General features: G+C 35.0%; 1 protein-coding gene across 1 annotated transcript in view; it reads left to right on the top strand.

Moving 5' to 3' along the window:
• Positions 1 to 513: 513 nt before the first annotated feature.
• LOC120636017 (protein grindelwald) overlaps positions 514 to 25,727 on the top strand; it is a 41,932-nt gene continuing 16,718 nt past the window's right edge. The window contains exons 1-2 of the mRNA XM_039907243.1: positions 514 to 667; positions 14,382 to 14,591. Of these exons, the coding sequence (XP_039763177.1) occupies positions 14,390 to 14,591 (202 nt within the window). The 5' untranslated portion in view covers positions 514 to 667; positions 14,382 to 14,389. The remainder of the gene's footprint in view (positions 668 to 14,381; positions 14,592 to 25,727) is intronic.

Genomic DNA, 25,727 nt, shown 5'->3' with positions numbered 1-25,727 from the left:
ATCACGGAATAGATTTATCTATTCCGTGATGCAGACCTGCATCTGCATTACTTGTCAGGGTCACCTCGCTAACTATTATCTGCCTATTATTACGATACTGTTCATCACTTAAAAGAATTTTCCGGTTATAATTATTTATCTGCATGGTTTTCTACATACCTGATTTGCCAGTGTAATATTTAAAGGAACGTTGTACTTTTTAAGCAGCAATCGACAGTAAATAGCAGAAGGTACCAGAAGGTAGCAGAAGTACCTATGTGGAAATCTCAGGTAAGTATCTACTTACAATATTATTAATTATTTATATAGTACTACAATTTAAAGTAGATACCAGCCGTTAATTTACAAAATACGAATCTCCGGCATTAACGTTGAACATTAGGACGTGCTATTGTACATGCTACTCACACATGCACACAAACACAAAACCTGTCAGATGCTTTATGGATACAATGTAAATAATTACACTAACACACACATATAACGGCCGTTCACAAACACAGACGTAGCTCTACCTGCGCAAGAGTCGCATTCCGTTATCCACCTCGTCGATTGGCCGCCGACGCCGCTGAGCCTGTGAAGGCTTTGAAACAGTGTAAAAGTTATTTTAGAAAGTTGGTTGTGTGCAGTGTGTTTAATTTTCGGGACAACATGAAAACGGTCTAGGGTAAGTTTGTTTACTTTTTCTATTATTAAGTAATGGATATTTGTAGGTACCTGAAGTGAAATCGTTAGGTTACCTAAGTAGATAGGCATCTGCAGCCTTTCCTTATCGACTTCAGGTCTCCGCCTACAATAACCAAGACTCGATAGTATATAATCGCGGATTAACGTTAGCTTGTAAAAATACTTTTTGTTTTCGATTTTATAATATTTTTTATCGAAGTACAATATTATTTAGGTATATCTGTTATTTTTTCATCGTTTTGTTGCGATTTAAAAAAACCTGTTTTGTGTTTCAGAAAACCTGTAGTAAATTGTTGTCTAAACATAACTAGTGATCTAAGATGTTTTTCCCAGCATGCCTACTTGTATATGACTCATATTATAAATAACGATTGAAAAAATGTTCCGCAATTTTTCTCACTATGACAAGCTTAGTTTGGTATTTTATAAAAATAATGTTAAGTTATTCACCTTTTGACGCATTATAAAGTAGTTTAATTTATTAAGGTTCTATAGATTTATGTTAAATGTACCTAAGTACCTAAGTGTTTATTACTCGACTGATTGTACTTAAGAACAGTTTAACGGGTGATACTTAGATCACGTGATAGAATCTACCTATTCAGAAATAGATATTTAGCATATGCTAGATGTGTCACAGCCCACCCAAATATTCAAAGACTTTGTAGTTGCCTCTGATTTTATGTGAAAACATAAATAGGTAAATAACAAATTACAGGAGCTTTGCCATTTATCCTACATACCTATCCTCTTTAGATCGCAGATTGAATTTAATACTGCCATCCTATAGTGGAAAAAAATTAGGAGAGATCTGGATGCTTTATAGAATGAGGAAAGAGACAGAGTTTAAAGGTTTTCTTCTTCAGATATTTTTCGAAACAGTATTTTTAAAATGATATTCTATAGTAGCATTTTAGTTTACAATCATGTTTTCAGTTTTGACTATTTAGTGAAATAGCCATATAAATTAATATCTTGAGTAGGTTAACTATTTTTACGGACTTGTTGAGTTTACCTACATCTATGAAAAAGGTAGATATTGCGATGCGTATAGGTACTTATACTAGTAACGACACTGAAATATCGTGAGGGAAACCGCGACGAACAGCTATTTAATTTATACTTACCTATACGTTATTTTATAGTAGTAGTAATAGTATACCTGTTGATGTGGGATAAGAGCAACTACTGAATTTCTTGCCGGCTCTTTTCGGTAGAATCTGCTTTCCGAACCGGTGGTAGAGTCACTACAAACAGAAATACTTGATGGTTCAAAAGTGCTTATAAAGTAGGCCTACTTGAAATAAATGAATTTTGGATTTTGAATTTTTTCAATTTTCTACACACTCTTTTACCTACCTACCTACGCTACAAACGCAGCTAGACGTTTTGTAGCGTATAATTCAACAGTGGATATAATAATAATTATAATACATTATATAATTCATTTATTACATAAACTGTGTACATATAAATTGGTCTTATGAGCTAAAAATATCTTACAGTTTGCCATTTCAGGCGTGCAATAAATATTATTCAAGCAGAGAGCTTGTTAATAGTAACATACTAAAAAAATCGTATTAAAGCATATCGCACATGTCTAATTTTAACTGAAACAAAAAATTATATACCTAATTTAAATAATGATGTTTGAAAAGGGGTAATTATTTACATCGCAAACAATTTTTTTTAAATTCCTTGTGATTTCTATGTTGGGTCCAGAATCGGATATATAGAATGTAAAGCGAGCCTCACGATTATGTATTATTGCTTTGCTTCATTACTGCTTAATTACTTGCGTAAATGACGAAGCTACCTGCCTATCTAATGGTTTTCCTAAAATCGATTAACATCAAATAATAATAATTAATATCTGCTAGCGACACATTACAATATTCTCATTACATGCCTGCACTAATGGGACGAAAAATTCATTTTAGCCAAACTATTATGTGCCCATGTTAATCTGCGCCGTTAATATAATATTATCATAGCGCATTGTTCTAAGTGATTGCATGCTGTATTGGTAGTGACTAACAAAAGATACCAACAGTGGTTAAGCAAATTCAATTAAATTTGACCGCCGGACGTTTAACCTATCCGTAACATGAAAATTAATTTGAAAGGTACCTACATATAAAATTACTAATTTACGTTAATAGTTTGCACATCCGAAAATTTCACAGGTCATTTAAGGTGTATAATTAAAATGTTTATACCTGTTTACGTGTAGTGATTTCAAGATACAAAGCCCTTTTAACTTTTCAACCGGATTCAGAAAAGGCAGAGGTTCTGTGTTCAATTATTAAAATAAAATGTTTATTTCCATAGGTTTTTTTTTTTTTTGTGTGCAATAAAGTATTTTTGACTGATTTTAAAATTAATTATTTTATTGTTTACCTACTATCGAGATCCCATTGTCACCAAATCAGGATTTGATAAAGGGATCCCATCGAAATCCAGATCTCAAAACACAATAAGATTTGCACAGTTTTGGTTTCCGATAGGTACCTATAATACTTTTACCACGTGGCCGCTGCATGTTACGTTCCGCTTTGATACCTACTGCAATTTTAACTGCGAATGCAAGAGCGAGTAGCCGTCAAATTTAAAACCCCATGGTATTTAAGTCGGTGTTAAAAAAAATATATTTTCTGTAACGCGTACCTAATATTTATTCCGTATATATGATTAAATGAGACATAGGAACTTGTAGTGACAAAGATTATTGTAAATTTTGTTAAACTCTCTTCTCCTTTTTTATAACTTTTACATGGTTAGGTAAACGCTATTTCGTTATTAGCAGCTTATGCGTGGGTAGGTAAGCTCTAATTATTTATAAGAGCCAACAAAAAATATTATGATGGCGAATATTTATTCTAATAAAATATAAAAACAAAACACTTAAGTAGGATACTTACGTCGTATTTTTTATGAACAATTCAACAGTTACTTAACCTTAATGACGAATCGTTCCTAATGAGCAGAAACTGATAAGGTAAGAGGTATTGCTTGGAAGTTGAAGTAGGTACATGTCTTCGATTTTCTACGGCAGTAAAATTTTAATTGGTACGTGAATTTTGAAACTTCTGAAGGAAGAGATACAGTATGGAATGCTCTTCCAGCTTCTGTCCCTCTTCCTATAATACCCTTTAAAATAATAGTGAATCTCTAGGCATCATCTTCTAGGCAAGCGTGCTCGTAAGCAATGTGTGATTGATGGCAATGTTAAACGCTCTTGCGTATTATTATTATTATTGCTCTTTTTTTGTACACCACATAAATTAAAAGTATTATACAAGAAAAAAAGAAACATAAAAATTGGAGCAAAGTACAAAAGGCGGCCTTATTGCTTAGTAGCAATCTCTGCCAGGCAACCCGGCAGGTGTATATTCTTTTTTAAAATAAAATATCTATCCTATAGAATTCAGTACAATTTTCATATTCATTTTCATAATTTCATGATATAATACCACGTAATGTACTTCAGTAATGAACTCTTGCCTGAAATTTAATAAGTAACAGGTTTTAAACCTAAACCAGTCGTGACTTATAACTTATCTTCAGAGTACTATAGGAGACACTCTGTTTGTGAAATAAAAGTAAATTAGATCTAGGCTTTCACTACACTGTACTAGCTCAGAAGACTTGGTAATTATAAGCTTTCCCATTTTCGAGGGTCGGTTTTATTTATTATAACCTTAAAATAGTTTATACCTTTTCCCAAAAATTTCAGTTAATGATACGATTCTATTGTCATAAACAATAAGGCATCAGTTTTACAGGACATGTTTACAATTAAACCTAAGATGAGAGTATTCTGAATAGCGTATCTAAGCCTCTGGCTACGTCAATGATGCTATCTTCAAAGTCGATCCCGATAGGAACCCGGATATGATTCGCGGATACTGTTCTAGTCCGGATATTACAGGAAACGCCCTCTACCTGCTGGATGAAGTGTACTTAGAGTTTCCGTTTTATGTCATTGTTTGCCCAGTCAGTAAAACAATAGTTATTTAGGCAATACCATTACATTTCATTACATTATTTCGTAGTATTATGGAGTGAGTGGGATTGCCCTCCCCTGCTTCCTTCTGGGTACGCCCATGGATGCTTCGATGCGGGTTGGCAGGTAGCTCTGAAAATAAAATGAAAGAAAATGACGGCTTATCTATATATATGAAATCGTCACAATCATATAGGATATGTAGGTAACACATAACCAGGTTATTTGAATACAGTTTCAAACTGTACCCTTATTACAAGATTTGCACGCTCGCATACGAGTAGTCGTTTTCGAGAAACGAAATACTTCTACAACAGGCTAAAATGGATCTCATTTATGTTGCGTCAAAGCTCAAATTTGCCTGTAATACATCATGTAGTGCTTGTGGTACAACGTTAATGAAATCAAAATCAGAACTACAGGCTTTGCGGTTCTAAAACGAGTGACATTAGGCTCATTTTACTTTGGCGTTAAAAAGTTTTATATACCTAAACGACACCTCGATTGCAAGCGAGCGAAGGCACTAGGCTACTGTATGTTTTCGTAAGCAAAGATTCACCTAGAGCCTTAGGAGCTCGAGCGGCGAAGCCTCCCTTGCATACAAATAAGACAGAAACAATAAATACACCATTGGCATTCCCCTTGCCTTTGTGTGGTTCGCTTTCCATAATGGTTCGTCATAAAGTGGCCATTGTGAATGAAATTTTTTAAACCAATATTTTTATATTTTCTTAAAAGAATACTTCAGATTCTCATTATTAGGTACCTTCATAATAATAATAAGCTTCGGCAAATATCTTAAGAAGCTTTCGCTTGGTTGTTGTATCGAGGGTCGGATACAGAAGGCAGTCGACTTAATACGGCGCCTATTGTTAGGAGATTCCTCACTCTGGAGCCCTGACCGTCGTCGGTTGCTTGGGTACTCAAAAGCACCGCAAGGGGGGCCTGGATTTAAGAAAAAAAAAATTTAAATAGTATTTTTTTTGTATCTTATAAGTTAACATTGAGAACGCCAGACAGGATTTAAGGGTCGAAAATTGTGTTAGCACTTAGGAGCAATACCTACAGATACACGTAATATCCGAGCGAAGATGGTCTGATGGTATTAGCCAATTAAAATTGCTTTGGCCTATGGAATGATCTTTTGCTAAGCCGATGTACCTATCACACAAAGCTGGGATTATGTTGATAGACAGAAAGCCTCCGAAAGCTTTAGTTCTGGAAGGCATTACTATTCCATTTGCTATTTCGAATACAATTTGGCTTCCGAATATGTCCATTATGGTATTGTCGTTATTTCCTCTATTTTATAAAAATAAACTAAAATATTAGTTTTATGGAAGTTTATATTGCATATGTGTATGCAATGATCTTTTATTCATTACTTGAGTCGATCGGTGATTTTTCAATGTAAAATCGAGAGTATTTTTCAAACCTTAAATGCATACTTGTATGTTTGATAACGTTGGGTTTTATAAAGCAAAACAATTTCATAAATTCTTTTTACTTAAGACTAGTTAAGACTTCTTACTGAATTAAACCCAGTTGTCTCGGCTTGTGACACTGTTGCCTGCAGATAAAAAAATAGGTGATATAAGCCGAGACTTTCCTCTCTCTTCCCTTAATACCTCGTGTAATTAAGTCTTACGAACATTTTTATAAGCAGGTAGTATGACGTAAAGCTGAGGATTTTATATAAATACCAGTGCGGTTAATACAAAGTAGTCTTTTTCAAATAAACTCGAAGATAGTTTTTAATTCATTTTTATTCAGGTGATTTGGTGTAGTTGAGACTGCCGACTATTGCAATAGCACTCAGTATTATTAATAGATAACCCTTTGACGTAGTAACGTTGTTGACTTCTTAAGGTTACGTGATCTTTAAGCTAAAGTGATATTAGAGAAAAGATGTTATGAATGTACCTACTATATTTCATCATCATCATCATCATATCAACCCATTACCGGTCCAATACAGGGAACGGGTCTCCTCCCACAATGAGAAGGGGTTAAGGCCCTAGTCCACCACGCTGGCCCAGTGCGGAGTGGTGGACTCCACATACCATTGAGAACAGTATGGAGAACTCTCAGACAGGTTTACTCACGATTTTCCTTCACCGTTGAAGCAAATGATATTTAAACTGTCGTAGTATTTTCATTTACTTATTTAAAAAAAATACTTAATACACATATAACTTAGAAAACTTAGCTGGGATTCGAACTCGAAAGTGAAGTCGACGTCCTACCCACTGAGCTATCACCGCTTCAACTTACTATATTAATATGATGTTTACTGTCCATTAAAGAATCATCAGTTTGGATACGCTTTCTTCTAATTCTTCAGAAGCAAAGATGTGAAAATTTACTTTCACCAATCTAGATTTTTACATTTATTTCATTTTTCGGAAGGACACTTGCCGCTAACCACCTGAGGGGTTGCTACGGCGTCACCGGGGGAGTGGGGCGAGCGCGAAAGCTCGCCATGAGAAGAGCCCGAGGGCTCGAAGACATCGGGGGGGAAGTGGGAGACGTCGACCCGAGGGTGCCTCCTGCGAGGACTCGGACCTCGGCTCGGTTCGACGTTAATCTGACTGTTGGTGGACTTTTGGACTAATCATTGTTTAGTCCGATCGCCCCCGTGACCGTGGTAAGGATCCACGTCCGGATGACGTCAGAAATCGGGGCCCTCGTCTTCGCCGGCGAAGACGCTGTGTATGTTGCGTGTGTGTGTGTTGTTGGGACACGTTGTCGGTAGTTACAGATTTTTACCAAATCAACCCAGGTTATATATGTAGAGCAAATAATATTTAATACTAATTATTTGTAATTCCTAGAGCTTACTATGTGTAACTCCTAGGTTTTTATGTCCAACAGCTTATAATTACGCGTCCTTGTCATTAAATTTATACGTAAATAGATTCGATGATACGTGAGGCACCTTCGGCTCAAGGTGATCGGGCGGTTAGATCATTCCTCACATGTGACGTTTGTGCGTTAAGTTTAAGTCTACATTTTATTAAGGTTTTGGACCTAATACTAAAAAAACAGAATACTTACTTGGCCAGTTTGATATTTGTGTGTGTCGGTTTGCCAATCCAGCAAAATCTATTGCATCAAGTAGTTTTATATATACCCTAGAAATCAGTTAGGTAAATTTTAAGTTAAACGCAATAAAAAGGTACTGAATTAAAGTCACAATGCCTTTGAAGAGCCTTGTGGCCTTGTGCCGATATGAAGAGGAAAACTCGAAAATGGTTGTCACTTCGCAAGTTAAAATATAATTTTTACAACATAAATATAATTCTTGCGGAAAATGAACAGACTCGTAAAATAAAACAACTATAAAGAACTAAACTAAACAGGCTCATTGACTTGATTCGTAAACTTTTGCTGGCAGGTTTACATCAGCGATCTATACAGAGGTATCTTTCAGATTATCATTGGTAGCCTAATGGAAAGTTGCGATAGCCTAGCCAGGGGCCAGCTCAAATCCCGATTTCTTTGGGTTATGTGCATTTTAAAATATCACTTGCTTTAAATGCGGCGAAAAACATCGTGAATAAGGTTCTGTTCCCAAAGGCTTGTGAAGTCCACCAATTCGAGGTGGGGCAGCATGGTGAACTACAGCCTATACTTTTTTACTTGACAAGCACACGAAATGATACCACGGTCTGTATAACGACAGTTCGCATCACTTCAATTGTTAAATAGTTGCCAATAACGTCACGTAATTATCGTACGATCCCTTGAATACCTTAGCTAACTGCTCTTCTACTTCTAGTTCCTAGGTTTATTTATTTATGGCCTATGTAAAAACGTAACAACGTGTAGGTAGATGTTAAGTTGCATAATAACTATTTACTATCGTTTTCAAAGCTAGGGTGTATTGGAAAAACAAATATTTTCTAGACTGCATTTCCTTTTTTATACGGACCTTAAAAAACGACAATAACATATACAAGCATAATAATTGAAGTTAGCAATCCCGCTGCGTATATATAGATATTATGTAGCAGGAAATATTACTCGCTTCGTTGCTTAGCAACCACAGTAAAAACTGTACAACCGCTCGGCGTTGTTCTTTTGCTATTTCATAATTTCATTACAATATGTTCAATAGAAATGTAGTTCAGAACTCAATGTTTCCTACTTAAATATTTGTTTTGTGAATGTGTTATAACAATTTTGTATCTTTATTAGCATTAACACCAGTGTCACATATTCAGGATGGATGGAAGTTAAAAGTAGGTAGGTAACCTGCATATACTGGCCGACTAATTTAGAACGTCGAAGAAAATGTAATGTACCTATGTATATTAAGATAAAATTAACGATAATAGTTAAGTTAAAGTAGGTTGTTATTTTTTTTTAAACCCGACTTTTATTGTAGTACGAGTAGGTAGGTACAGTGTTGTAATGAATCATAGAGCACATAGGTAAATAGTAATTTCGAATTTACACACAGAGTTCGTAGTAAAGTATTTAGAATTTGGGTGTAATGCAAGATAAAATAACAATAAAGGTGTCCCTTTTGATACTTCACATTGTATATACTTGATGACGGTGGTGTGTCCTTTAACTCCTTTGAGCTTTCTACTCAACACCACTTACGTAGATTTCTCTTTGGAATCTTACAGTGTCAGGTCACTTTTTTAATCTTTTGTAGTTTGAAGCTATTGCTTGTTTCCTTATGTTGTAACATACCATATAGACGCTTTGTCCATGCAACTTCCATTTACGATGAATTTTCTTAGACACCATCCAGTAGGATTGTTCTAACAATAAAAAATTAAGGAATTGCGTAGTAATATCTTCACAATAAAATAGCTAATAATATATATATATATATATATACTTAATCTAGTTTGTATCCGTTTCTTACCCAATGTGAGAGCTATGACTCATTCTATTTATTATTCAGTGAGTTGTCGAACGACGCAACGTGATTTTTTATCAGTATTCTGACCGTACAGCCGTTTAATGGTCACGCAGGTATAGCTTCATTTAATAGTTAAAATATCGTAAGGAACAGTAAAAGTTAAATTAATTTAACGTTTAATTTTCTTTGTTATTACCGTATTAAAGTATAATACTTTGATAGAAAAATCAATGGACGTGTGTGTCTCTTCCCCAAAATCACGAAAAAATTTGTTCTGGTCAACTTAATGCTCAACTTAATACCGAAAAATATAAGGACATCCTAAAAATTGCTAATTTTACATATTGCCATTCCTTCGTTCCAATTTGGATAACTTTCGAGATATAGCGTTCTTTAGGTGGTACGAAGTTTTCATGGTCATCTAAGGGGGATATAAAATGAAAGAATTAAAGTATGCCTTACGCTATAACCATGTAGATCCTTTTGAAACTTCGATTGTCTCTGCTTGTACAGACAACCATGGGTTCGAAAGTAGGTTATTTTGTAACTTATTACTCTTTATCCATATTTACGACCTCCCTGACACAGAAGTGAGGGGCCAGCCAGGGTTCGAGCCCAGCAGGGACAAGTTGGAATTTATAATTTCTGAGTTTTCGCCCTCACGAAACGATACGTACGATGTTGCATAGAAACCTATTAGGAGTATGGGTCTAATATAACTGCCAGGCTGCCTAATCACTTACCACCAGGTGAAATTGAAGTCAAGAGCTAACTTTTAGTGAAATAAAAAAGACTTAAGCTATAATACTTAAAGAAGCACAGTAAACTTTGTACCTATATCAGACTCGTCTGGCCAAATTAATAACCCAAAAATTTATTCCTTTTCATAAAGTCAGGTTTCTCGTAAAATTACTTCTCGTACCTAATATAATTAATTACTTAGATGTACTTAGAGTACGAGACTACAATTTACCTGCCTCTTTTCATTAAAAAATCATATTTAATTAGCCCCATAGACGATCGCCCGTTTAATCAATAACTTTGAAGGATTCATAAGAACACCGGCTAAAAGACACCTAGAATTTTAAATGATGGAAAGCTCGAAAGTTTCTATTACGACATTAACAACTGAAAAGGTCACTACAACTACCGCAATATGTGTGGATAAAAAAAATGTCTGTCACGGGAGCCCATCGTTAACTTGTTAACAGATACAAAACGTCAAAGTTTAAAAAAAAAAAAAAAAAAAGCATTCTATTAACAATAGGTACTTATATATTTTTATTTTTTATAGTTCAATTATTATTATAATTACAAATAACGTTGTCTATTAACCGATACTATAAAATATAGGAGCCTATTATAACTGACACCTAACAATTATTATTATTGTATGATCTAAAAAGGATAGTGTCGCCCGTTTATCTTTTGTGTATAAGATAAATCATGCACCTGTGTTAGAGGCAACATGGCGGTGTTTATTCATGTTCAAATATTAACTGTTGACGCTACCTGCCGTCCGGATGACTCATGCGATAAAGGTACCTGCGCCGTGCACGCTAAAGTAATCCTTTGGAGAAAAAAGCCGTCTTTCTCATCGTAAACCCACCAACAGTGAAAATTAGTCACGCTGTATTAAATTTACTTCAATTCACTATAAGAGAAGAAATATTCTGTTATTAGGGTTTTTAGGGTTACGTAGCCGAAGCCTATAAATAAGCAAAGTATGTAGGTACTTATTATCTTTTGCCAACGGGCCCTATTACTAAGCTTTAGCTATCCGTTCGTCAGGGGACTGTATATCATGAGCATGGAGAGGGAGGTGTAGTTTTCGCAGTTTATATACAACAACAAATAATAACAATAAGGTAATTAAGGTTAGGTTAAAAATTGAATAAATATTACACCTATACCTATATTTTCTTATTACTAGTGTTTCATCAACTATTAATAAGAAAATATAGCCCTAACTTATGAATAAGACCTACATGAGTTTACTGGAAGTAATTATAAAAAGTTTTCTTAGGATATAATATGTAGATATGTATTAATATATGATTTTTCAACACTTTGGTTAGGGTCATTTCGCCTGTTTGCGTCCACTTAGTGGAGTTGTTAGGTTTGAACGTGAAAAAAAAATGTCTATATAGTCTTGTCAAGTTTAATGCACAGTTTTGGACAACGCATCTGATGTTTTATTCTACACAGGTACAAATAGCTGAAACAGGCGATTTTCCCATTTTGCGTCCACAAAATCCAAATTGCGTCCGCCTGTGGACCAATTGGTGTCCACCTGTTTAGAAATAATAAGGAAGGGAAATAGGAAATAAAAAGGGAAGCTTGTGATTTTAATCAAAACATTTATTTAATACCTAATTTCTGTTATAATAAAAGTTAACATAAATTGCACTTCAGGATATTTTTTTTCCTCCTCCAACTAACTCCATTAATAGATTCACTATTATTTCGAATATCATGTCGATGGCTTTATACGATTCTATTTTACCTTTTCGGTACAAAGTCTTTAAAATTGGCCAAGTGCGAATCGGACTCGCGCGTTCCGTGTTTTATTTTATTTTTTAATATTTATTGTTATAGCGGCAATAGAAATACATCATCCATGAACATTTCAACTGTCTTACTATCACGATTAATGAGCTACAGCCTGGTGACAGACGAACAGCGAAGTCTTAGTACTGGGTTCCTGTTTTTACCCTTTGGGTAAGGAACCCTAAAAATGGAACAAAATTCAAATATTGGCAAATACATAAAATAATTTTCGTATAATAATTGTATATTTTTAGGTTAGGTAGGTTATAAAGAGTATATTTAAATAAAATTATATAAATTTTACTCTATTATTTTTGTGTGATAAAAAGATGGACGCAAAATGTTATAGGGTTTCTTATGTAGGAAAACTGTGCGTCCAAGTCTGATTTTTGACATTCATTATCTTTTTTTATATTTCTAATAATATGGACGCAAATCGGCCATCATATTATGCATGTTAATGTTGTTAAAATTGATAGGAAGTTTATATTGTTTTTCCCATGTTATCGTATTTAATTAAACATCTTACTGAGAAATAGTTAGAGTAATCTGCGTCCACAGCGGACGCAAAGTGGTTTTTTTATAAATTTTATGTACCAGTTCGCGTCCACCTTATATAAAACTGTCAGTAGAAAAATATAAGCACAAACATCGTTATTCCTATAGTGTGGTTCACAATTAAGGTCTAGGGATAACAAAGTATTCTAAATTTCACATAAACACCTTAAATACTTACCGTGAAAAGTACAGCTGCTCACTATTTTTTTTACAACACATTCGCGCGTCAGCACTTGTTGGTTGCACACGCAAGATTAGTTTATTTTTCATTAAATTTGGGTTGCACGCACAGATCTTTTGTTTGTGTGTGAGTACCTGTCATAGGTCCGAACATCAATAGAAGCGCTCTTGTTTAGATTGGTGTGTCGGTATTGTTATTTTTCACTGTTGTAAAACAGTGTACCGTCGTTTGGACGCAAATTGGGCGTCGGACGCGAAAAGGCGAAAAGACCCTATATTATGACATTTTTAATACAACATTGAGTTAGAAATTAGAAGAATACTAATTCTCGAGTTTTTGGGTGAATAAAATGAAAAAGTAAGCTGAAAAAACCAAGTCTTTTCTGAACTAGACTGTAAGAGTTCATCTTATGAGAAAACTATAGAGAAATGCATCATTTTTATGATTCTACTTTTTTAAAAGAAAAGCAAAAACTCTAACGGGGACTGAGATACAGTCGTGGACGGTGTAATTTAACATTTCTACTTGTTGAAAAGATCTTTATTTTAAAGTACGGCCGGAAACGGAGCTTTTAAAATTTGACCCTTAAGTGAAAATGGTGTTTTTACCTACTTATCAATTATTCTGATTACAAATTCAAGGCCTTGGTTTGTTTTATATCAATTAATGTCAATAATGGTGATGAGCGAATACTATTAAACTGAGAGTAGCTGTTTTTAAACTGTTGCCTTTTTTTTTTAATTTGAACAATAGCCCTATTTTTGACCATGTTTCTGACTAACTGATGGTTATTCGCTTTGCACGATTAAGTAGAATTAACTCGACTGTTATAAATTTCGAGATTACTACGAATATAACGCTAATATGCAGTAAGGTTTTCTTAGTTATGTTTTAAAATATTTCGATAAATTACATAACATGTAGGAATTACTATTTATTTTACCCATCTTCTATTTGATTTAAGTAAATTAATATTGTAAAGGGAAAGTGCAAGGAGTGGCCGTGTAGCATTTGAGGTCGCGTTTTAGATTGTAATATTCTGCAATCGAATACAGTCATGCCAAACTCGTAAGACCTTAAAGTGCATCAGTTCTTCAAGCTACGCGCCAGAGCTTTTTAAGCCCTATATTTTATTAAGATTACAAAATATTGCGATAAAATCTTTTATTAATCTAACAGGCATATTTGTTTTTTTTTTATATAATAATAATTGACGCCACCAAAACCGACAGCCGTCGTTTAAAGACAGAGCAGGTGTAGGAGAGGGCATGCAAGGAACACATCCAATAATAAGGGTTCTGTGTTTACCAACATGAGGCGTAGGTTTTTAGCCTCATGCGCCTGAAAATACACCGGCAATCACGCCCTGCAGACCAGAACAAAGTGGTTCTATTAAGCGGCAGATTAATAAGCATGGCGGTAGCAGCAAGCGAGATCTGACACAAACAGCTACGGTTACTCAATACTTAGCTATAATTATATTTTGTAGTGTGTAGTAACAGTGGTTTATTTTGTTCCAGGCAAGATAATGTCACAATTCGCTTGCTTTTTGGCCATGGCTGGCGCCGCCTCAGCGCAATTGACGCTGGGTGGTATCAGGTGTGGCCAGTTGACGTGTCAGCTGGAGGAGTATTGTTCTTCGGAGACCAACCGTTGTGCGCCATGCAACGTTGTGTGCAATATGACCCATCATAACCACGACTCTGGACTGTGTGTTAAGGAATGTCAAGGTAGGTGCCACGTGACGCGATTATTATTATAAAATTGTTAAAGAAAAACTCAAAAGGTAAAATCTGACTGAAAATGACTAAAATATGATATTTATTATCGTCTCTAGAGTTGACGGCCGATTGGCGCAGTGGGCAGCGACCCTGCTTTCTGAGTCCAAGGCCGTGGGTTCGATTCCCACAACTGAACAATATTTGTGTGATGAACATGAATGTTTTTCAGTGTCTGGGTGTTTATCTATATATTATAAGTATTTATGTATATTATTCATAAAAATATTCATCAGCTATCTTAGTACCAATAACAAAAGCTACGCTTACTTTGGGACTAGATGGCGATGTGTGTATTGTCGTAGTATATTTATATTTATTTAGAGTCACCCTAGAAAATCTTCGACATTATGTTCTAAACGAGTAATGAAAGACGATACTATCCAAATGATGTCGATGTGCACGTATTATGTAGAGTCCATTAGAAAGATTTACTTTTGTGTTAAACAACTTAGTACATGTCATATTATATCGTTTGGAAATAGAGTATTTCAAAACGTATTTTATTCAAACTGTTTAAGTAGGTTATGAGTATAGAAACCAACTTGCTAAGTTCCGTGTCTTTCCAAACGAAGGTGGAGGATTTTTTTATAATAACGACTTTTAAAGCCATTTGTTCTATGCCACGTTCTGTAATAGATAATGTCCTAATACAGGGACTTTTCGCCTTTTCGCGTCCGACGCCCAATTCGCGTCCAAACGACGGTACACTGTTTTACAACAGTGAAAAATAACAATACCGAAACACCAATCTAAACAAGAGCGCTTCTATTGATGTTCGGACCTATGACAGGTACTCACACACAAACAAAAGATCTGTGCGTGCAACCCAAATTTAATGAAAAATAAACTAATCTTGCGTGTGCAACCAACAAGTGCTGACGCGCGAATGTGTTGTAAAAAAAATAGTGAGCAGCTGTACTTTTCACGGTAAGTTTAAGGTGTTTATGTGTAATTTAGAATACTTTGTTATCCCTAGACCTTAATTGTGAACCACACTATAGGAATAACGATGTTTGAGCTTATATGTTTCTACTGACAGTTTTATATAAGGTGGACGCGAACTGGTACATAAAATTTATAAAAGAACCACTTTGCGTCTGCTGTGGACGCAGATTACTCTAACTATTTCTCAGTCAGATGTTTAATTAAATACGATAACATGGGAAAAACAATATAAACTTCCTATCAATTTTAACAAAATTAACATGCATAATATGATGGCCGATTTGCGTCCATATTATTAGAAATATAAAAAAAGATAATGAATGTCAAAAATCAGGCTTGGACGCACAGTTTTCCTACATTAGAAACCCTATAACATTTTGCGTCCATCTTTTTATCACACGAAAATAATAGAGTAAAATTTATATATTTTTATTTAAATATACTCTTTATTACCTACCTAACCTAAAAATATACAATTATTATACGAAAATTATTTTATGTATTTGCCAATATTTGAATTTTGTTCCATTTTTAGGGTTCCTTACCCAAAGGGTAAAAACAGGAACCTAGTACTAAGACTTCGCTGTTCGTCTGTCACCAGGCCGTAGCTCATTAATCGTGATAGTAAGACAGTTGAAATTTTCATGGATGATGTATTTCTATTGCCGCTTTAACAATAAATATTAAAAAATAGAATAAAACACGGAACGCGCGAGTCCGATTCGCACTTGGCCAATTTTAAAGGCTTTGTACCGAAATGGTAAAATAGAATCGTATAAAGTCATCGACATGATATTCGAAATAATAGTGAATCTATTAATGGAGTTAGTTGGAGGAGGAAAAAAAAATATCCTGAAGTGCAATTTATGTTAACTTTTATGATATCAGCAATTAGGTATTAAATAAATGTTTTGATTAAAATCACAAGCTTCCCTTTTTATTTCCTATTTCTCTTCCTAATTATTTTTAAACAGGTGGACGCCAATTGGTCCACAGGCGGACGCAATCTGGATTTTGTGGACGCAAAATGGGAAAATCGCCTGTTTCAGCTATTTGTACCTGTGTAGCATAAAACATCAGATGCGTTGTCCAAAACTGTGCATTAAACTTGACAAGACTATATAGGGACTACATTACGACCATATTTGATTAAAAACCGCACGGATATTTTTTTTTTTACGTTCAAACCTAACAACTCCACTAAGTGGACGCAAACAGGCGAAATGACCCCATTTAAACATTAAAGAAATCAATCTTTTCTCGCATTAAAGATAAAAAGGTGCCCAAAGACCTTTGCCGATGTCAACCAAGAATGCGCAAGGTTGGTTTCTTGTTTGAGGCCACAAAAAAGCCACTGAATACCTACAGTAAGCTAGCCTTAATAATTGATCAACATCGGTCGCTTGTTAACGTAATTGGTAGTATTTCTGTGTTCTTCATTAAAATATTTCGTATTCTAGTAGAGGTACCTATCGATTATTAAAGTTGGCGTTCAGTGGGTTTTTTTACACTCATTTTTCCGTTTTTTTTTAAATCTATCCATATATCTAACCAGATAGACATACCAAGGGTTCTTTTCAATAGTTAGTTAGTTGAAATATTTTTTAAGCTATAGTCAACTATAATACTTAGTTAAGCTTTGAGGGTTCCGAACGCACTGTAGTCTAAGAATATCTGCGTTGATAGCTCAACACTTAAACCGTAAGGGGTAATCATAATAATTCAAAGGGAAAAGTTGTAAAGTATGTTACTATCTTCCTTCCTTTACTTTGAAGTTTACGTGCACAAATAAGCCTTATGCGTGTAACGTTTATTTAAACGCTGACTAACCCATCAACATATTTTTACAACACAAAAACCTTCACAGCTTAGGGTTGGATACTTAACCCTAAAAAATAACCCAAGATAATCTTATTATTATGATAACCTTTGCCGATGCGGTATCGAGACCTAATTATCTATCTCTACACATAATAAGTATCCTATCCTATCTACACATATATCTAGTTAGGAGTCAAATATTCACCCAAACATGTGGCCAATTATTCTTTTTAAGTCAAAATTTTACGTGTATATAAATTAATTTGTATAACCGTGGCTGTAAGTGGGTTCAATGTATAACTTATTTATATAATGCACTTAAAATAAATAAATAAAAAAAAACCAACCATTAGGTTGACGTAGACCAGACATTCTACGTTCCATAAGGTGTAGGTGCAGACACCATCCAGTGAGGCGTATAAAGACACAAGCGGCACAAAACTGGCGTGTGCATTGCCAATAGACGTTCATTGGTTGATCGGTTATGGAAGGAATACGTAAAACTGAAGTTCACGAGTTAGATAGATACTTCACTAAGAAAATATTGGTTGATTTATTTAGTGCTGGCCTCGATTTCCGGTCGCGTGATATCTGTATCTCGAGTATCGGAAGCGGAACAAAATAGCAAATTGAACAATACCTAAGTATTTTTGCTTATTATACCTTCTTCGATCTTTGAAGTTACGTTATTTCACAGTTAGGTATAGATAACGTTGATAGAAATTGAATTATTAAAATTTGTCATTTGCTTCATGCCCAAAACTTATTAAAGGCAGCTAGCTGCCTGCTGGAAATCTCTGAGAAAATGTATGAACTCGCTTTAAAAAATAAATGTATGGCGGCCACGATACAGGCATACAGACAAACAGAAAAAGAGGTACGCTTAAGTAACGATTATAGAGGACTCTTAAAAAAAAAAAAAAAAAACAAAGCGGAAGATCTGACCTAAAAAATCTTACTGGCACTGGCTTCTTCTTTCATAGGAGAGAGGGATAGAGCTTTGATCCGCTACGCACATTCAATGTGCTTTGGAACTATCCACACCCATTTTTATCAACGTTGGCTATAATTGGGAAATAGCTTAACTTTTAGTACTACTAGTTATGCTAACAGTAAGTTATACTAAATTATTATACAAATAGGCAAAGTTGTTATTAGTAGGTAAAATACAAATGTCATGAGAGGTATTCCAAGTAATAACTTTATAAGCTCTTTTAATACGTCACATCAGTCTGTCTACAGCAACTACCAGCAGTTCAAAAAGTAGATTCTACAGAAGGCTCAGGAATTTAGCAGTTGCTCTACCAATGGTCGTCAAAAATATTGTTTAATAACCCCCACGTATAATGAAATTTTCTTCTTCTTTCTTTCTTCATAAGTTATGCTTCCGTAAATCTAGGTAAACTTTCAGCATCCAGATTTCAGTTCCAACTCATGCCATCTACGAGCAAGTGTAAACTCCATTTTACCGTTTGTTGTTCAAAATTTGCCACAATAACGTGCTATTGTAATACAAAAATTCTCTAGCTAGGACATGGACGTAACGATATGACTAAAAATGCTAATCCTACATACAATAACAAAGGGGCCCTCCTTAAAGACAAAACACAAAATAAAACCTAATTGTTTTCCCAATAGAGTCACTTATAATTCAGCTGCGGTGCCAAACAAAACCAGTTTCGTGACCGCATATCGCCTATATAGTACCTCTCGTCTGCACCAAATCATTCTGTTTCACTCGCACGCCGGTTAAAGAATGCAGGTTTCAGGTCAAACATCTCTACCAAGAGCATTTAAGCGTATATATTAATGCACTAGAAAAGACAGCAGAAATCAGGTGCACCTGACTACCAAAGTCAGGTGAAAAGAAAATGGGAAAACGGTTGGAATGCAAATTGTAATAAATATCGACAACGGTATTATATGGAGCCCATCATTCGTTTTAATGATATTAATTAATTAAGTGAAGATATTTTGCACGCTGTCTTAAGCGGAAACAAAGTGGCCACCGACATCTTGGATCTTGGATAAAATTAATAACTTCTGAATTTAATCTAGTCTAGACCTAGAAGGAGGCTTCTGTCGTGGCTAGTTACCAACCTACCTCAAAGACGTGTCGGAAAGCGATTTTGCGTTGCAGTACAATGCGAATAATATAAATAAATAAAATAATAAATAAATATAAATATACTACGACAGTACAAACATCGCCATCTAGCCCCAAAGTATGCGTAGCTTGTGTTATGCGTACTGCGAGTAAGATGACTGATGAATAATTTTACGAAAATATACATAAATACTTATAATACCCAGACACTGAAAAACACTCATGTTCATCACACAAACATTTCCCAGTTGTGGGAATCGAATCCACGGCCTTGGACTCAGAAAGCAGGGTCGCTGCCAGCTGCGCCACTCGCCCGTCCGCCAATATATGGGTGCCATCCGCGTAACTGGTTAACCTCCCCTTAACCCTCTTAGGCGACATAATTACTTTTTTTAGAATACTTGCGAGTTACTGCTGATTCTAAATAAATGTATGAATAAAGTTATTTTCCTAAATAGTACGTACTGAGTTTGTAGTAAGAGCCATGGATGCAGTTTAAAGTAATGCTACGTCAGGTAGTGAGTTACAATAAATTCCCAAATGGACCAAAGTCGGGTATCTAACCTGGAACCTCAAATTATAGGCCACAATGCACACCGCAACTCCCGCGCCACGGGGGGGTGGTCTACAATAGCAATAAATAATTCATTATTTACATTTCGCATTCACAAACCTAAAATAATACCTATGCTCGTTACGAAACTGCCTGAAAATGTTGCTGCATATTAAATTTGGTTTTTGCATAATTATTTATGCATATTCAATGATGTAGGTATATCTGATATAATAGACAATGACAGTGTATAGTCAGTACATATTTGAAAATTTAATGTACGTTCATAAAAACATTTCTTAATTTAAGAAAAAATGTGACTGCAATAATTTAAACATTAGAAGTAAGAATAAACTTACAGTGCAATATACTAGGTTACAAAAAATTCATAATTCGTTTAAAGGAAATTGCATACAATTCTACAATAAACTACCAATTGTCATCTTGGAGATGTCTCTTAAAAAGTTCAGTTTGTATTAAACGTAAGCTTATAGAAAAGTCTTATTATAGTATAAAGGACTACGTAAACGATAAAAAAGCTTGGGTGTAAATTATTGCTCTAACCAGGTTGCTCTTCTAATAATTTAAAATGACATTGTGAGATGGTGATAACAAAAAAAAAAACACCCGACTAAGTTTGTTGTGGGCTTCTTCTTAGACCAGGACGCGTTTGGAACCCTCGTAGCTTTAGTTTTAAGTTTACGAATGTGGTTATCGCCATCATCTCACTACCGTGTGGTTCTTATGTACGCATCAAAAGTGCCACCTGTGGGCCTACTTGAATAAAGATATTTTTGACTTTGACTTTGACTTTGACAAAGTTTTCGGTCTCGATTTTTCAGGACAACTACGCCTAAACATGCGTAGTTACATAGTATATACCATGCTAATGAAAATACGACTTTTTGAATTTACCTAAAATTGAGGTTAGTCTTTACCTGCATTTGCAAAAGAAACTACTTACGTCTAGTTAAGGGGCTCTACCTTGTTTTTTTATTAATTTAACTTTTCTGGTTTCCGAATAAAAGAAGAAAAAAGAAGAAAGTATAAATCCTTTTGCAGATGCAGAGGCCTGTAGTAGGCCTGAAAGTATCAAAAAGTCGTACAAATTCTTCGTGTTCGGAAACGAATAAGTATATACGAATGCGTTATCTTTGTATAAGTGACTGCATAAGGTCGATGACTTTACCTGCGTTAATGAAAACTATTTGAGCGATGTAAATTTTAACTTGCTTTATGTATGAACTATCTAGGACAAAAATATTTTTCTCATTAGAACTCGTATTTATTTAGATTAGCGCAATCAGACATACCAATCAACAAGCAGACAAATCAGATTTTTTGGCTTTATAATATTACGAGCTAGTCACGCCCCGCAGTTCTATACGTATAAGCAATGGTGCGTAGCGTAGTCTATAACTTAGATCATAACTCAGATTTAGCTGTTAACGCAGAAAAAAGCTTGGGGAGGGGGGCGCGAACTCGATCGGGGCACCCACGAAGTTTTGAACATTCGAATATTTGTACATTATCAGCAATTAAATATCGTTTGCTTTAACGATGACAGGAAACGTCGTGAGTTAATCTGCATTAGAGTTCTTCATAATGTCCTGCCAGCGTAGTGAAGTATGCCTTAACCAATCTCGTTAAGATGCTCGTTCTGTATAGTGTGCCGGCAATCAGTGGCGTGCATACAGGGTATGCACAGGGTAAGCAGACGATGTAAAATGTAGAAAATCTCCAGTACAAGTTAATAAAACTTTAGGGCTTTACAATGGCTATCCTTATGTTTTTATTAACCCGCCCTAGAGATTTTTTATAGTTTATATCATTTGCCCGCTTAGTGCATACTCCACTGCCGGCAATAGGTTCATATATAAGGTAATGATAAATATTTTTACAAACAAGATATTCCGTGATTTTAGGAGGGGATATTAGGTATTGTGAGATCAGACTTCTTTTCAATGAGATCCCCAACACCTATGAAATAATACTACTATCCGACTAGTACTATCCTACTAATATTATAAATGTGAAGGTGCGGATTTTTGTTACTTTTAATCCCGCAAAAATGGCTAAACGGATTTGGATAAAATTTGGCATGCATGTAGCCTTTGACATAGAAAAGGACATAAGCTACCTTCTATCCTGTTTTCTTAAGTGGTTCCCGAGAGAAAATTGTTTACAAGCTAAGCCACGGGCAGACAGCTTGGAAATTTGGTTTGCATATCACCATGTTAGAGGACTTTCTATACCATCTCTCAAATAGTTTATGTGGTCACATTAAAAATTGTTAACGAGCGAAGCTTAGACCCAATTCTGAAGTCCACACGGACAATGTCGCGGGCAGAAGCTACTACTAGGTACTACTTTTAACCCCGATCTCTCAAGTCTTTCTAGTTGGAAAAGCATAAATAATTGCTGCACACCAATAATTTGTTAATAATGTAATTGCTCCTTTTATAACAATCTAGCTTTCCGCCCACAACCGCGTGTAATTTAGTTATCACGCTCTAAACGTGTTTTCCCGTAGGAAAAATATGTTTTTGCGGGATTTTTTATAACTTTCCCATTTTTCATTTCTTTTTGGACCCAATTCTGAAGTCCACGCAGACGAAGTCGCGAGCAGAAGCTACAATAATGTAAAGGCGAAATTTTGTATGTTTCGTACTCAACGTGCGCCGTGATATGACGTATTGACGATAGAACCGATTTTTCTGAAATTTGTTCCAGAGATAGATTTTAGTCTGGAAGAGCACATAGGCTACTTTTTATCCCGGGAAATAAGAGAGTTCCCGCGGGAATAAAAAACCTAAGTCCGCGCGAAGACAAGGTTATCAGCTAGTCTTTTATATTATTGGTAAATTAGTTCAGGTAAGCTAAGTATATATATATAAAATTGGCGTTTGGTTAAATGAACAATAAAAATATAGTAGCTTATCAACTTTTGTACAAAAATATAAAAGTTATTCTCGTTTACAATGGAATCATGATGACGCTATTTTAATTACTGTGCCAACAATGAGCCCACGACAAAGGGACAATTATTGCAAGCCAGATTGTCCACGATCGGACTGACATTACAAACAAACTAATAACGCAGCTGGCTAAACATTTATCTTAATTATCTCGATAATTACTAACTACTAATTCACGTATAGCTATGATGAGATTATATGTGTCCGACACATGTACAGGAAAGATTATAAGTAGCTACTCTGAATCTCACCTCTGAAATAGACTCCTACCTCGGGATGTGTGGGCCACGGATGATAGCCGAGCTAGGTGAAAAGTGGCCACGTAACTAGACTTTTGAACGTTAAACCTACAACTGTATATCTAATTAGATAGGTACTAGCTGTATCTGTTCTAGAGTGTAATGGCGACAAAGCAAAGTGTTTTATACGAATGATGGGATATATTAGGGATACATTAGACTCATGACAGACATCATACCACGAGATCAAATGATTGACTCATTATTTGACGATAAAATTATCCACCTTTAAGGTTTATATTTAATTACTCTAATGATAGAAATTCGCATTATCTGAAATTTCGAAATCATCAGCGGCCTGAAAAAATGATCGGAAAAGAAACCACCTGCCCGCCGTGATGTGGTTGTATCAATTATATGATTTAGACGTTAGTAATGAATGATACAGGGATATTACTACGATAACTAAGTTCGGTAACATTTTGCGAAAACGTGTTCAATCGCCGGTAATAACATAATATAAGAGTATTCTGCCCGGAATTTGCCCACTCGTATTAAAAATTATAAAGTTTTTGTGTGATTTTTCACACAAAAACTTTATAATTTTTAATAAGAGAGACAAACCAGCTTCAGTTAGCAAAATAGCTTCAGTTTTATTACATTATTAGACTTTTCTTAATAGGTGATGATCATCATCGGGCACGGATCCCTCCCACAATAATAAGGGTTTAGGCCGTAGTCCACAGTCCTATTGATAATAAGTATCCATTAAATATTTATATTAAACTAGCTCTTACCCGCGACTTCGTCTGATTTTGTTTTTAAAGTATTCAGTATCGCTAAGCCTTAAATGAGTATAGTAGTACATATATATAAAACATGTGACTGTAAATTAATTATAGACAAATAATTTGCAATAAAATAAAATTGCGACTATTATTAAAGATCTATGCTATCCTATCTCTTAAGTTGGACCGGACTGCTCACGGTGTGCCAATTTAATTTAAAATCGGTTAAGTAGTTTAGGAGTCCATCGCGGACAAACATCGTGACAGGAGATTTATATATATTAAGATATTCCAAATTTACTCAAAATCGGTTCACGCGGAAAATAGGTGTACTCGTAATAACAAAACTTAGAATTTGGATCTCTACCATGTTAACCGTAAAGAACCTACCTTCCAAAATTAACCATCAATCTAATCCAAAATCTCCAGATCAATGATTAAATGGAATAATGCTATCTTATTTCTAATCTACACTGTCGATAAGGCCCTGCTAACTTTATTATTTAATCAAACGTTTTTGCGTTAGAATGATTATATTAATTTCAGCGACCAATAAACTGTGTTTATGCAAAAAAACACGCCAGAAACTACTGCTCAGTTCGATTGGCAAACTAAAACATTTACAAACTAAAAATAAACTAACAAATACATTTTCGCATTAAATTAGTTAGGATAAGGATTCATGCACGGACGCGACGCCAAGAATACAAGTCAACTGGAACGCAGTCGACAGGTTGCTAGGGGTGCAACAATGGCTGTGAAGTCATGGTCTGTTGACTGGTACAGGTACTGCCACGTGTACACGCATCGCTGCTCTTCATGCTCAGATACTAACTGTGAAAGAGACTAGTTCAATTAAAATGTCGTTTGAAAATTCTGCATTTATTGAAAACTTTTCCCTCGCATAAAAATCGACTAAGTGAGAGAAATACTCGCGCACTGATGGTTTCGTACTTCGGAAGTAATGATTATTATTTATTTGAAAAAAAAAATAATAATCATTACTTAAAGCATCAGAGAAAGAGAAATACCTCTTTTTTTGACATGAAAGTTTGTTTGTAAATTCATCCCATGTCTTGGCTTGGATTTAGAGCTAATGTCTGTTGAGCAAAGGAAATCTCTATGTTGGCTTAGAGAGATTAGGACTCTCTCTGGATATATAGAGATCAGGATTTAGATCTTGAACACAAAAAGCAGTTCCAATATACGCAAGCGGAAATTAACGCAGAATAACACTATTACTTGTGAACGTTTACATATCACGTCGAATATCATTTGAATATTAGTAAATGTTTACTTTGTGATAAAATCAATACCATTTCTAAATTAATTTTGCTTACAAAGCTGTGCCTTTACGGATAATAAGGCCCTGGGTAGTTAGGTACATAGATACGGCTTCGGGGTGGGGTCAAAAGTTGTTAGTTATTGGTTTTTTTTCTGTCAAGCAATTTTAAGTAGGTACGAACCTAGATTTTATTTATTTCCGTCACCCACCCATATCTCGGATGACCCGTGTATTATCATTAATATGTGATAATATCTGGATTTCATTCGTTCTTGCAATCCTTAGAAACCATAACTATATATTATATCCACTTATAAACGACTTAACGATTCTCGAAGAGTGGCAAAAACCTATAGTACCTTTTCTAAT

Source organism: Pararge aegeria, chromosome Z (assembly GCF_905163445.1).
Source record: "Pararge aegeria chromosome Z, ilParAegt1.1, whole genome shotgun sequence".
NCBI classification, from domain to species: Eukaryota; Metazoa; Arthropoda; class Insecta; order Lepidoptera; family Nymphalidae; genus Pararge; species Pararge aegeria.
This window is presented reverse-complemented; position numbering and strand designations above follow the sequence as displayed.